A 15598-nucleotide genomic window follows, 5' to 3' on the forward strand; every position below is an offset into this window, starting at 1 on the left:
TTAAATATAAAAATGAAATATTATTAAAATTTTTAATCACATATAATTTTAATTTCTTATAATTATTTAAAATTTTATATAATATATAAATTATTATTTATGACGTCACTGATTCAGTTGCAATCTGACCACCGGTTCGACTAGTGAATCATATAACTATTTCAATTCAAGTACTAGTTTGATTATAAAAACATTATTTTTGTCGATTCCCATGTTGATTATTATATAATATTAAATAATATTTTTTATTTTTTTATTTCTCACATTATTTAGCATAGATAAAACAAAAATTTATTTTAATTACAATAATTTATAAAATTTATATTATTTTTTTATAAATTATATTAATATAATTTAAAATTTAATAATTAAAAAAGATGATTTTTTGAAAAAGATAAACAAGATGAAGTAAGTCTAAAAAATTTTTATACCATCAAATAAAACAGGGTTGGGATGGTCTCCATGTTGGAGATTTAATACGGAAATTAACACACAATAATCCAGATCATTGAATTCAAACTTATCTCTGATAATAAAATAATAAAAAAAACATTAATGAATTGATAGATTACATACTGTTTGAAGAACACGCAGCCATGAGAAATTTCCCTTCAGTTTATAGATCTTAAATCCTTGATCTCTTCTTTTCCTTATCAAACCTTAATACACAGAATTGTTTTCTGTAATTGATGGAAGAGAGCACTTACCGTACATGAAGGGATTTCTGTATATATATCTTATTGATAGGAGAAGAGGGCCAAGAATACACGTTCAAAAACCGTTCTGAACGTGTTATTCGAATAACTGTTTTTTTATTTCAAATAATAATATTATAATTATTATAATTTACCCACTCCATCAAGGGTAAATATCTTTATAACAGTTTAAAGATATTGGTATTCTTTTAATCGGCTAAATACTAGGTTAGTGGGCCACCCACTTAATTTTAATGTGGAAATAACATTCTCCCACTTGGCCCACTAAACCGATTATGAAAACTATAATATATTTATTTTATATATAAAATATATACTGGAAAATAAATTTGACACGTGATCACGATTTCAATAAACTTAGCCAATACGTCCAAAATCATATACCATAATACTGAATTAGTTTAGATCATAAATGCGAGTCATGGCGGTCACATGACCATAATGTCATGTTTCCTTCCATGCACTACACATCAATAACCCTTACTAACCCAGTCCTTAATGCCAAATAGCCCCTGTAATTTGTCTTGTCAGGACAATTCTTGTTTATCAAACAATAAAACGTGCACCCATAATTGAAAACAAGAATAAACAAAAACAATTTTAATGCGCAAATTGTCAATTACATAACCATCATTCATGATCATACATATTATGGATTACTCAAAAGGCCCATCCTCATAACATGTTCCAAATATGCCTTTGAAGGTAATCCTTTAGTTAATGGATCAGCAACCATAAGTGTGGTCCTAATATTTTCAATTGACACTTGTTGTTTCTGGACTCTTTCTTTAACAACTAAATACTTTAAATCCATGTGTTTCGATCCACTAGAAAATTTGCCATTCTTAGAGAAGAAAACAGCTGCGGTGTTATCACAATATATGCTCAAAGGTTTAGCAATAGAGTCGACAACACCAAGCCCTGAGATAAAATTCCGCAACCATAAAGCATGACTTGAAGCTTCAAAACAAGCAACAAACTCGGCCTCCATCGTGGATGAAGCAGTAATTGATTGTTTTTCACTCTTCCACGAAATTGCCCTATTTGCTAGCATAAAGACAAATCCTGAAGTTGACTTTAAGCTATCGAGACAACCACCATAATCAGAATCCGAGTAACCTACAACCTCTAATTGTTCTAATCTTTTATATGTGAGCATATAATCTTTTGTCCCTTGTAAGTACCTCATCACCTTCTTTGCAGCTTTCCAGTGTTCGAATCCTGGATCACTTTGGTATCTTCCTAACATGCCTACAGCAAAGCTGATATCCGGTCTTGTACATGTTTGAGCGTACATCAAACTCCCCACAGCTGATGCATAAGGAATTTTCTTCATTTGCTCCCTTTCCATGTTATTCCTTGGGCACTGCATTTTACTTAATTTGTCACCTTTCAATATAGGTGCAATACCCAATGAACATGACTGCATATTAAATCTCTTTAAAACCCGATCAATATATCCTTTCTGAGATAAACCTAGCACTCCTCGAGATCGATCCCTAAAGATCTCAATGCCAATAACATAGTTTGCCTCACCCATATCAACCATATGAAAGTTTTTAGAGAGATATTCCTTGGTTTCACGTAATAAACCAAGATCACTGCTAGCAAGCAAAATATCATCCACATACAGTATCAGAAATATAAACTTGCTCCCACTAACTTTCAGATATATACACTGATCAACAATGTTCTCTTTAAATCTGAAATATGTAATGGTATTATTGAACTTAATATACCATTGTCTGGAAGCTTGTTTAAGACCGTAAATGGATTTCTTTAATTTGCAAACTAGGTGTTCATTTCCTTTCTTTGCGAACCCTTCAGGTTGTTCCATATAGATATCTTCATCCAAATTCCCATTTAAGAATGCAGTTTTCACATCCATTTGATGTAACTCTAAATCAAAATGAGCTACAAGTGCCATGATAATTCTAAGCGAATCTTTCTTGGAAACTGGAGAGAAGGTATCTTTGTAATCGATACCTTCCTTTTGAGTGAAACCTTTGGCCACAAGTCTAGCCTTAAATCGTTCGATATTGCCTTTAGCGTCACGCTTTGTCTTAAAGACCCATTTACAGCCGACGGGTTTACAACTATTAGGCAATTCGATGAGATCCCAGACACCGTTATGGGCCATAGATTTCAACTCTTCATTCATAGCTTCCATCCATTTACTAGAATCATCACTTTCCATGGCTTGTGAAAACGAAACCGGATCCTTCCTTATCCCAATATCAAAATCAGATTCCTGTAGATACACCACATAATCATCTGTAATGGCAGGTCTCCTTTCTCTTTGAGATCTCCTCAAAGGTGCCGGTTGTGGTGGCTCTACAGCATTTTCAATGGCAATATTTTCTGGTGGTAATGAACCATCTCTATTATGTTGCTCATTATCCTTAACTTGTTGAACAGGTTGAGGAACAATAATTTCTTGAGGTAAAAAAGGTGGTGGGATATCCACTCTTATCTCCTCAATATCTACTTTTCTTGGTTCATTACTCCCACTGATTTCGCCATTCTCTAAGAATCTGGCATTACCGGTTTCAACTATTCTCACACTGTGGTTAGGACAATAAAATTTGTACCCTTTCGATTTATCCGGATAGCCAATGAAATATCCAGATATCGTTCTTGAATCAAGCTTTTTCTCATGTGGGTTATAGATTCTTGCCTCCGCTGGACAACCCCATATATGTATATGTCTCAAGCTAGGTTTCCTACCAGTCCATAACTCGAAAGGAGTTTTTGGAACTGCCTTACTAGGAACTCTGTTCAAGATATACATTGCGGTTTTTAAGGCTTCACCCCACAATGAAATAGGTACAGAAGAGTAACTCATCATACTCCTAACCATTTCCATTAATGTGCGATTACGCCTTTCAACAACACCATTTTGCTGTGGCGTACCAAGCATTGTGTATTGAGCACGAATACCACGCTTTTCAAGGAATTTGGCAAAAGGACCAGGATTTTGTCCTGATTCATCATATCTGCCATAATATTCACCGCCTTGATCTGATCTCACAATTTTAATCTTTTTATCTAATTGTCTCTCGACCTCTGTTATGAACATCTCGAAGATGTCAATGGCCTGAGACTTTTCATGCATTAGATAAACATAACCATAACGAGATAGATCATCTATAAAGGTGATAAAATATTTCTCTCCTGTGAAACATGGAACAGAGAGTGGTCCACAAATATCTGTATGAATTATCTCAAGGAGCTCATTACTTCTTGTGGCACCTTTCTTTGTATGTTTAGTTTGCTTTCCCTTTATGCAATCCATGCATACATGAAAATCAGTGAAGTCAAGATTTTGTAAAATTCCTTCCTTCACTAATCTCTCAATTCTTTCCCTAGAGATGTGCCCTAGTCTTCTGTGCCACAAGATTGAAGAATTTTCATTAATTAAGCCACGTTTTGAACCAACATTTGAATGCAGGGTTATCAAAGCTTGTGCAAATTCATGATTCAAAGAAATTTTATATAAACCATCACATAAAATACCAGAACCAACTGTAACAGAATTTAACATCAAACTTAATTGTCCAGAACTGAATAAAACAGAATATCCAGTAGCATCTAATTTGGACAAGGAAACTAAATTCCTAGAGATAGAAGGTACATAAAAAGTGTTTAAAAGCTCCATCCGATGACCTGTCTCTAATAGTAAGCGATAGGTACCAACAGCTACCACTTCAACCTTGAGACGGTTTCCCATATAGAGGAACTTTTCACTTTCCTTTGGTTTCCTGGTTGTAAGGAATCCCTGCATTAAATTAGTCACATGAGTTGTGGCTCCAAAATCAATCCACCAAGTATTTGAAGAAACTTCAGCAAGATTGGATTCATAACATACAAAAGAAAGATTTATACCTCTCTTTTCGAACCAAGCCTTGCGCTTGATACAGTCCTTCTTCACATGCCCTTTCTTGCCACAAAAGTAGCAACTTACTGTGAATTTTCCATCATGACTCTGGCTACCTTCCCCAGGTCCGCTTTTCTTAGGTGAAAAGTTTTTTCCCTTTTTGAATTTTCCTTTCTTCTTCGTGACTCCATGAGTTACAGCAAGAGCAAAATTATGTCCTTCTTGTCTTAATCTCACTTCCTCTTGTATACATTTACTGGTGAGCTCATTCAAGTTCCACTGATCACTGTTAGTATTATAGTGGATTTTGAATGGAGCAAACTGTGATGGAAGTGAGTTAAGAACAAACTGTACCAAGAAGGACTCATCCATACCCATGCCTAATGCCTTAAGCTTTGCAGCCTTTTCAGTCATGTTTAAAATATGTTGCTGAATACCTTTCTGCCCATCATATTTCATAGTGGTCAATTCAGCCATCAATGTGCCTGCAAGGGACTTATCAGCGCGTTTGAAGCGCTCCTCAACAGATTTCAGAAATTCTGAGGCAAACTCGGTTTGAGGGAGAGAGGTCTTGATATTATTGGCAATAGTCATTCTCATAAACATCAGACTGAGTCTGTTGGATCTTGCCCAGGCTTTTGATTGTTCCACTTGCTCCGGAGTACTGTCATCCGTAGCTTCAGGAGGTTTATCCGTTATTAAAGCCAGGTCAAGATCCAATACGCCCAGTGAGAATTGAACCCTTTCATACCATTCAGAAAAGTTTGACCCATCAAAAACAGTCATTCCAAATGCAAGAGAGTGTAATGAAGTGGGAACTGTACAAAATAGAACAATGCTCACAATAAGGCCTCAAGTATAAAATAAATAGCAATGAACTATTGATATCATTAAAATTCTCCTTTGGGTAAATTTTAACATATCCAGTGTTCACTTGAAGGGAGCTTAAAACACTTTACTATTTTGTGTCATTTATATGTTACCTTTGGGTATCCATTTTACCTTTCTAAGCAACACAAAATAAAAACATTAATTAATAATTAGCAGAAATTGACTTTCCTTTGGGTTAGTCTCATTCTCCTAATTATAAAGAGAATTATTAAGAATTTTACAAGTCTCCCTTTATTCTTTTATGCAATTCAATAAATACAAGGCTCACTAATTTAGGTTACTTTGGCAACTATCCAAATTAGTTAACCTTACATTTATAAATTGTCTTTAAATAAAATATTCACAAGATGAAATTAATTCTTTTATTTGAGTTAAAAATCAAGGAGATAGTATCTTTAATAATTATCTGATTCAATAATCAATCATCATAAAATCAAAGAAATATGCTTTCATCAGATATAATAATAATTTCACAAAGGTTCAAATAAAATAATAAAATCAATTAAGATCTATGGATTAGTGCCTGAAATGGCACTTTTGGAGAGCCTGAAAAGGATGCCTGAAGCGCACCTAAAACGGCACTGCAGACGGTAAGAAAACAGCGCCTGCAAATAGCGCCTCTAATAGCGCCTGCAACCAGCGCCTCTAATAGTGCCTGCAACTAGCGCCTCTAATGGCGCCTGAGAAACGGCGCCTGCAACCAGGACCTCTAATGGCGCCTGCAACCAGCGCCTCTAATGGCGCTTGAGAAACGGCGCCTTCAATGGCGCCGGCAATGGTGCCTTCAATGGCGCCGACAATGGCGCCTTCACTGGAGCTTTGAACCGGCAAGATGGCGCCTTCAATGGCGCCTGAAAACGGCGTGATGGCGCCAGCAATGGCGCCTTGACTGCCGCCTGAAAGCTTGGAGAAACGGTGTCTTTTAATGACGCCGGCAATGGCGTTTGGATTGGAGCCGTTTGAAACCAGCAAGACGGCACCTTCAATGGCATCTGGACTGGCGCCTAAAAACGACGCGATGGCGCCGGCAATGGCGCCTGAAAACGGCCATCGGACTGACGCCAAACCAGTCTGCCAAACCAGCGCCCCTCACCCGCATTGATCCAGTTAGCGTTGCAAGGAAAAATCTTCCTTCTACGCGTTGAGGCTGGTCGTTTGTTTAATTAATTTTTTTTTTATTATTCCTTTTAGTGAGACGAATTAATCAAAGATAAATCTCAAAATTTAATCTTTATAAAACAATGATTCTGAATATTTAAATTCAACCTTGCTCTGATACCAATTGTTAGAGATTTAATACGGAAATTAACACACAATAATCCAGATCATTGAATTCAAACTTATCTCTGATAATAAAATAATAAAAAAAAACATTAATGAATTGATAGATTACATACCGTTTGAAGAACACGCAGCCATGAGAAATTTCCCTTCAGTTTATAGATCTTAAATCCTTGATCTCTTCTTCTCCTTATCAAACCTTAATACACAGAATTGTTTTCTGTAATTGATGGAAGAGAGCACTTACCGTACATGAAGGGATTTCTGTATATATATCTTATTGATAGGAGAAGAGGGCCAAGAGTACACGTTCAAAAACCGTTCTGAACGTGTTATTCGAATAACTGTTTTTTTATTTCAAATAATAATATTATAATTATTATAATTTACCCACTCCATCAAGGGTAAATATCTTTATAATAGTTTAAAGATATTGGTATTCTTTTAATCGGCTAAATACTAGGTTAGTGGGCCACCCACTTAATTTTAATGTGGAAATAACACTCCAACCTAGTTCAATGTTCATCCTACAAATATTATTCTTGTTGTTGTTTGGAACTTGTAATGTATACTGTATAATTTTTTTAACATCAAACTAAATATATTTTCTATATTGTATATAAAATTAATTTTTGACATTACAATAAAAATATCCACAAATCTTTAATGTTTTGATACTCCAAATCGAGGCCATTAGATTTAAACCGGATCCAGACAATCCTAACCCAGGACTGGACCATCCCAGTCCTCGACTTCCAGCAGCCAAACACTAGATAATGCGTAAGGTGCAGTAACGTAGACCGTAAGAAAGGTATATAAAAACCCCAATCTAACAGGTCCTTTAGCCCTCAGCATACTCGTGAAGTAGGGCAAAAACTCTCTCCGCCCCATCAATACGTCTCGCGTCGCCGATCTGCGCCATGTCTCAGGTCAATCGTCCTCTCATCATCCCAATTTCTTGTTCTTTTTTATTTTTCTGTATTCTTCGTATATTTCTGCGTTTTTGTATTTTTTATTTTTTTTAATCTGAAAACGATCTGCAGATTTTTTTTTTTTTTTGTCTTTTGGTTTGATTGGATCTGATTTATCTTTTGGATTTTTTTTTTTTTTTTATGGAACTGGTTGTGAGGAAAAATGACTAGATTTGGAATTTCTGTTTTGAGGGCTTCAACGATTATGAACTTTTTTTTTTTTTGTGGCGTCGTTGTTGATGATTGTGGGTCTAGATTGATGTGTAGATGAATGCGGATTGTGATTTGAGACTGTGAATTTCAAATTTAAGGACCCTTCTCCGTGCAGCCAAATACATAATTAAGGTTTTGATGGATGGGATAATCTGGGTTTTTCATGGCATTGGAATATTTAAGTTCTGTGCTCGTTTTTCTGGTTTTTTGTGGGATAAAGGGTCTAATTTATGTGAGGATAAGGCAACTGAACTGTGGATTCAGGGTGATGAATTTCGAATCTAAGCACCTATTTTTACGCATCCATGCACATACTTAGGGTTTTGATGGATGGGAGGTTCTGTATTTAACATGGCATTGAAATAATTACTTTTGACTGTTGGTTTTTTGTGTTGTGCATGATGGGATTAAATTTTTGTAAGGACTGTAGGACTGGTTTTGGATTTGGGGCTGAAAATTTCAAATTTAGAGATGTATTTCTGTGTAACCAATCAGAAAATTGGAGATTTGATGGATAAATTGTGCTGGGTATTTGATGGCTAGTAGATTTTACTGTGTTTTTAATTGCATGCACCGATTGGGACCTTTGGTTTACAATTTTTTTTTTCTCTGGGCGTTCAGGTAGATAACAGGAATTCTTCAGCTGCCAAGCGAGCACGAACTGATGGTATGATAGTGTTTGTTTTCCTACTCTATAATTTATGTGTCCTTTTTTTTTTTTCATGTTGCATTTTCCAGTACTTTTTTCCATGATATGAATGGCATTGGTTCAATTCTCATTTACAGGTTTCGTTGGGACTTGGTATCCTTTACAAAGACGTGTATGCTTGAGTTTCCATTGGCTAAAATTGAAAATAATGATACTTTAGATTCCAGAATAGTGGTCGGTTTGAAAATTTTGAACTCCGGCTGTCCAAAATTTTAAGGATATTTAATTTATTATTATCTGTCTTTATTATTACTTCTTTGGCCGAAAATTTAAAAGGTTAAATCTTTAAGCACATAGTATCTAGTTTGATAAAAATCTCATTATCTAAAGTAAGCTGAAATTTTAGGAATAACAAATTTTTGTTTCAAACAAAGAAAACTTTACCTTGAATGAATTCAAAGCAATGGATTTGAGTAGACTAGTGAGGCACTCGCTCAAGCAGATGGTTTGGGTTGGTCATAGGTCTGCAACCGTGGCAGATTAGGTTTGGAGGTCAACCCAGGCCCAGTCTGGCCTTGACCCAACTCAACTTGACATCCAGCTCTATTTTCTTAACCTATTTGGTTGGGTTGACAATGGGAATGAGAAGTAGGGTTTGGAGGTAGGGTTTTCCCATGGAGGCAAAGGCAAAAGTCAAAAAAGAGTGGGAGAAAAATGAATTGTTATCGGATTTTCACCAGTATTGAAGCATTAATGAGTTGCAGCAATTTCAAGATACAACAAAAGAGTTCTCATCGAACTTTGTTTTAAAAAAAAACTCAAACGACAAGAAGGAAGATGAGGAAAACAATATGCAAAATCATGCCCATTAGGATGCGCATTTGGTTAGGGCAAATGCTGGGATGTGTGGTAGAGGTGCACAGTCTCGTGTTCAATTCTTACCATTAGTTGAATGCCTTAGATTCCTTGATGCTGATTGTGGTCGGTGCGGTCAACACCTTGAGGTTTGGGTCTCCATGGAGAGTTGAAGGGCTTGGCCAATGAAGGTTCCTTAGTTATAAAGGAAAAAAAGAAAAAAGCAAACAAAATCATTTAGCTCATCACACAAAACCTCCACACATCTTTATCACCAAGTGATTTGATATTTTCTTTGCAGTACTGTTGCCTTTTGTCTTTAGAATGTCCCTATCAAATCTTATGGTTCGGAAGTTTATCCTTAATCTATCTATCTCTCTCTCTCTCTCTCTCTCTCATAAAATTAAAAGTGTGAGTGCATGTCACAGCTGATGTATCAAAATGTTATTTTTGTTGAAATTGGTTGCAGTATGTGATCTATGCATTTATTGACATTTGGCTGTCCACATGTGATTTTACATTCCTTTGTTGCTTATTTTCTTTGTATCATCTCAAGATGCCCAATCATTGATTTATGCTTATCCGTAGGTAGCAGGAGAGAAGATGATTGGACCTGTCCTAGCTGTGGCAATGTTAATTTTTCTTTTAGGACGACTTGCAATATGCGCAATTGTACCCAACCCAGACCAGCTGATCATAACTCAGTAAGATGTGGACTTCTGTAGTATCTTTTTATCTGGAGGAACAGAACCACATTTGTTTCGGTATTTCACATGCTGGAATACATAATCTACTAATAGATTATTGTGCTGGTGTGTGTAACTTTCAGGAATTGTTGTTATAAATATAGAGATGCAGAACCTTTTCAATTCATGTAGAATTCCCATTGTTGTGACCCTGACCTTGTGGGTGACTAACCATCCACTGACCACCAATCTACAAAGGAGCAGACTAGGATACACAACTAGTCTGTCTCTCTTTTTCTCTCTCATATTCAAATGAATGTGACTACAAATATTAACATTAGCAGAATTTTAATGTTTTTTAGTTATATTTTGCTTTTCTGATAAGCATATTAACTTAATCTAGCTGTCATGCCAATATCAGCCTTTTTATGGTGATGTAGGATGCATCACATATCTATGTTGAAAATCCCTAGTCATAAGATGCTTGCTTGTGGTGGTCTTCAAAAATAGATCTTCACTCAAGGGCATCTTTATTCATGTCAACCAGTTTGTTTGGGTTGTATGCTGAACAGAGTAGACCATTCTGAATTGGATTTAATCCTGTTGGATTGGGTTTTGACTCAGTTTGATTGGAACTGGGTCTCATTTCAGGTGCATGGGTAGGATTTTTGCATAAGTATGTGGATATGACCTGAACTCAAATTAACTTAGATGTGGTTATTTCATGATCCAAATCCATTTAAATTCACATTTTTATGTTTTTCATGTGCTTTGATAGGGTTGTATTCCATATGAGCCTGATATTTATTGTTGGCTCACCATTTCCTTACAGCTTAAACTTTTAGGTAAATTGGGAGCTTAACATAGTGCAAAGCCTTGTAGGTCATGAATTCAAACTTGACTGCTTATGTCTCCCATTTATTGAGCCCAGATGGAAAGCCTAAATAAGGCTGTCCATGTAGTAGGGTGTTAAGATTGTAACCTATATTATTTTGATATTCATTGTTGGTAAACTTAAACTTTTGGGTTAATTTGTAGCTCAAAATGTTTCATTATTTCCAGATATTGATATTAATGTATTGGGCATTTATCCACCTTAAATCGTGGATGCAATATTGACAGTCATCTAGAGAGCTCTAATTCACTAGGAGACTAATCTTGTTAGTTTTCCAGTGATAAAGTAAGGCCAGGGATAATGTGACAAAAGGCAAACATTTCAAAACCCTAAAATTCCTTATGAGTTGAGGTGGCTTGGGAAAGTAATGTGGCAAGACCCACAAGGATATTTGTATGTGCTCTGCCTTTCCACTGTTGTAAGGCTTTACCAGCCATCAAAGTAGGAAACTATGATTTCACATCCTTTTAGCCTATTGTGCTGCTAACTTCCCATCATTTGATTACTGTTTTAGTTCTTTCTATTATTATTCAGTCTGCATATAGCTTTGCCATGTTCCATCTTGCTTCTTACTGCTAAAGCTATTAATTCTGTGGATTGTTGGATGGGGAAGGAGATGTGTATACTTTTGGAACCCATCACATTCAGATCCTTTTCAGGATTGGAATAGGCTTTGGGGTGTAGTGAATTTTCAATAAGGTTTTCTATGATACTCAAAAGAGTGTTGCCTGGGGAGAAGGGGTGAATGATAAATGGTGTAGAAGGTTGCATTTCATGCATTGGTGGCTTCATTGGTTAACACTGTAATAGCGAGCCTCTTATTAAGGAGTGAAAAAAATCTTCCAAATTGATGTTATAATTGCAAGCATGGGGGTGGCAGATCACTTTCTTTTTCATTGTTTGTTCACCTCAGGGTTATGGAGCCTGATTATTGGTTGACAGAGGCAATTAGTTAACTCTGATTTTTCAAAGAGATGGTGAGAAAGGTGCTATGGTAGGTTTGTTGGCAAGGGCATGGCATGGAGGTTGGGTTGAAGACAGCTCCATTGTGTTTAATATGGACTCTTATGCAGTTAAGCTAGCAGAGGAACTTTCATCCGAAAGCAGGCATCTATGTTGGAACTGAAACAGGGGTCTAAAGTAATCAACTTGTTGGGTGTCAATTGGCATGTGGGTTAAGAGGGCTGCCTTTCATATCATTATTGCATGATTTGCATGCTGTGGTGTAATTTGATTTTCATGTCCTTGCTGCACCTTGTTTTAGTCCATTCAATTAGCACTGCATGGATAATCTGCTCCCAGCCTCCTTCCCCCTTGATCACATCTATCGAATTGCTTGTATTTGCTGATGTACTGATTCAGATTATAAGTTTTTCTTCTCCAATTGTAGCACTTTTTGTTGATTTTAGGGCAATAGTAACAATGGTGATAATTACTTTCTATCTAAAACATTTTTTTTTACCAGAAATCTGCTGCTAAGCCTGTGCAAGTTCCTCAGGGTTACTCCTCAGCTCCATATGTAGGTTCTGGTGCACCCTCTTCAATGTATCTTGGCGTGCCACCATATGGTTCTTCTCTCTTCAATGGAGCACCCATTCCTCCTTATGATGGTCCCTTTTCTGGGGGCTCTGCATATCACTACAACTATGGCAGCCGCCTTTCTGCAGGCAGTCCTTACCGACCTCTGCATTTATCTGGACCACCACCTTATTCTAGTGGTCTATGATGGGAAATGGTATGTGTTGTTTCTCTTGTTCTATCATGCTAGTTGGTCTAAACTTTTCCTTTTTTGGTTTATTTCTTATATTTTCTGTTTCTGGAGAAAAAATGGAAATGAAATGAAGGTGTTTGGTGTTGACATATTTTCAAAAAACATGTCCTAAAAATTGTTCATTTTAGAAAATGTTGAAATGTTTATTTGTGTATTTATAAAATGCAGGCATTTTTACAATTGAAAATGATTAGAAGGCAAATATGTTCATTGTTTCATGTTTGGATTTGAAAGCATCACTGTGGAAAGCGAACATGTTTATTGATTCATGTTTTGATTTGAAAAGATAAACTATTTTCATTTCACCTATCAAATGGCTGCTTACCCCACATGTGCAGTGTTTCATTTTCATCTAATGGATGTAGATTTTTCAGGTGGGATGTATGGTATGCCCCCACTGGTGGACCGCTATGGCTTGGGTTTGCCCATGGGCCATGCAGCTATGGTAAGAAAAAAAGAATCTCTCATTGCTAGGATTTGCATTTACGATCATATTTGCAAGCTGCACAGTAATGTTTCTGCATGAGTATCCATTGTTTTTTTTTTTTTGATAAGAAACTCCATTGGCATTTGATTTACTTTGCATTGGCTAGTTTAATTCATGTTTGAACTTAACAAGTATGGTGAATATGGATTTATTTAATGTTTAAATGTTTTGGGAAAAACTGGTTTTCCACCAGCCCTCCCATTCTTTCCTGTTCTTTCTTGCTTGAAGAAGTGAAGACAAATTGATCCAGGGACAAAATAAATGCTTCTTTGGAGTCAGAGATTGGTTTTATACATTCCTCTGTTTTCCATGTCTTTTGACCTTATGTGTGAAATTGTTCTGCAGGGCCCAAGACCAGGTTTTTTTCCTGATGATAAATCTCAAAAAAAAGGTGCAGGCTTGTCACACCTTTGCTATTTAATAAATTGTGACCCAATTATTTGGCATCATGGCAAATTCTTTGTCCTGACTGTTTCATCCTTTTAATGAATCTCTAGATGCAACCCGTGATAATGACTGGACCTGTCCTAAATGTGGAAATGTCAACTTCTCTTTTAGAACTGTTTGTAACATGAGGAAGTGCAATACACCAAAACCTGGATCTCAGGTTTGAGCAGCATTTCGTTTAAGAATGTAGAACTAGATTGTCATTTTTAATATCACAGCATGAAAGTTTTATCATTCAATAGCCTTTTCTTGGATGTTAAACTTAAAAATCTAACAATCAATTGGAATCTTTGTAGTATGTTTATTACTTTCTAATAATTCTCTCTTGCAAATGCAGGCTGCAAAATCTGAGAAGAATTCTAGTGAGTTCTTTTTTAACTTGCAGCTATTATTGGCTTTGCATTAACTTTGATGCTAACATAATTCATTTATATCAGAACAAAAGATGCCTGATGGAAGTTGGAAGTGTGAGAAATGTAGCAACATAAACTATCCCTTCAGAACCAAGTGCAATAGACAGAACTGTGGGGCCGATAAACCATCTGAATCGACAAAGTCTCCTTCACCCTCACCGGACGAAAATGATCAGGTTTGTCATGTGATGCATTTTCTTTGTATGTGCATTTGTTGCTTGAAGAAGTTATTGTTTCTGTCCTTCATATGTATACACATAACAAACTTGATAAACATTCAATTTTACAATTTACTTTTAATTAAAGATCCTTTGCAATGGCAACTTTCTCTTTCTATTGTTTGTTTACATGGATAAATCTTCGAATGGTTTTGTTTTCCTGTCTCGTTTTCCAATTTTATATTGCTTCTACCTTTGCATCCATTAATTTGCAATTATCTACTGTTCCAGTGAGTACTAGGACATGTTTGAGGGTTGAGAAGGTCCAGGGTTGTCGTCCAGCATTGCTCAATATGGGTGTCTGAAAGTCAGTCGTGTCATCTCCATGTCGCAGCGCTTGTCGTTATTCTGCCTTCTCATCATCTGTGTCAAGTTGTTGTACTAACTGCAATGGTACTTGTGGTCTTTATGGATCCTTTTCTACAGATGCATTATGTGTCGGCCAGCTTTATCTGGCAAGATTTTACAGGTTGGTTCTGGTTTCTATTAGATAGGTTTATGTACTGTTGGAATTTACTAGTGGGTATTGTTAACATTCACTATGCTACCAGCAGCAGAGACAGTACTGCGGGCTGTGTTTCTGGTTTTTTAATTAAGTTTAAAACGGTCTCTATGAAGTTGAAGAAGTGTCTTTTGTTTTCACCGGATGCTTCTGTTAGAAGTGTATGAAGTTCCAAAGTCTCAGGATTTTAATTAGGGTTTCATCATGTTACAGTTGTTGTGGGGAATAGAAAATGATTCTGGTATTGGTCAGTTGCATGTCAGGTGTATAAAAAGGCCATTTTTCTTTTCCCATTGGTTGCCTGTAACATGGTGGATACCTTTGTGATGTAGTCCTGTGTTGTTGCCTCAAGAAAAAAGATTGATTTAGAGTCCTGGTGCTTGGGCCTAAGACTAGAGCGTTAAATTTGTCATCAAGCTTCAATGGGGAACTTGGTTCCACAGTTGTAAATTTGCATTCTTTTAGAGTGAACCAGAGCTGTTCATGATGGCTGCGGAGAATGTACTCTTGTCGTTTCTTGTTTAGCCCACATTTGGTATCAAAAAGAACCAGTTATTTTTTTGCTTTATGCATTTATTTTTATTGTTTGGCCAAACACTTTCTCTCTTTCATTAAATTATAGGGACCGGGAGTCATAGTCATAGCTTGTTTGTCGGTGGTGGTGGCCCACGAAGGCAACCAAAATGATAAAATGAATGCACTCTCTCCCCAGTCCCCACCAACTGT

General features: G+C 36.3%; 2 protein-coding genes across 2 annotated transcripts; one reads left to right on the top strand and one right to left on the bottom strand.

Moving 5' to 3' along the window:
* Positions 1–4888: 4888 nt before the first annotated feature.
* LOC117921233 lies at positions 4889–5379 on the bottom strand. The gene is made up of 2 exons (XM_034839068.1): positions 4968–5379; positions 4889–4914 (listed from the first exon to the last, which is right to left on the bottom strand). Exons 1-2 carry the CDS (start codon positions 5377–5379, stop codon positions 4889–4891), a joined length of 438 nt encoding a protein of 145 aa, XP_034694959.1.
* Positions 5380–7604: 2225 nt separating this feature from the next.
* LOC117923625 (ranBP2-type zinc finger protein At1g67325-like) lies at positions 7605–15440 on the top strand. Its single transcript, XM_034842017.1, is given in 11 exon segments — positions 7605–7694; positions 8571–8616; positions 10042–10157; positions 12500–12752; positions 12755–12769; positions 13180–13250; positions 13638–13683; positions 13790–13899; positions 14077–14101; positions 14177–14328; positions 14602–15440. Coding segments are annotated over 11 exon segments (846 nt in total). The 5' UTR covers positions 7605–7685; the 3' UTR covers positions 14605–15440.
* Positions 15441–15598: the final 158 nt, after the last annotated feature.

Source organism: Vitis riparia, chromosome 1 (assembly GCF_004353265.1).
Source record: "Vitis riparia cultivar Riparia Gloire de Montpellier isolate 1030 chromosome 1, EGFV_Vit.rip_1.0, whole genome shotgun sequence".
Classification (NCBI taxonomy): Eukaryota; Viridiplantae; Streptophyta; class Magnoliopsida; order Vitales; family Vitaceae; genus Vitis; species Vitis riparia.

Coding starts and splice junctions, on each gene's coding strand:
- LOC117921233 (XM_034839068.1), bottom strand. CDS start 5,379: ATGACTGTTTTTGATGGGTCAAACTTTTCTGAATGGTATGAAAGGGTT. Junction 4,915..4,967: donor GCTTAAGGCATTAGGCATGG/GTATGGATGAGT, acceptor CTTCCATCACAG/TTTGCTCCATTCAAAATCCA.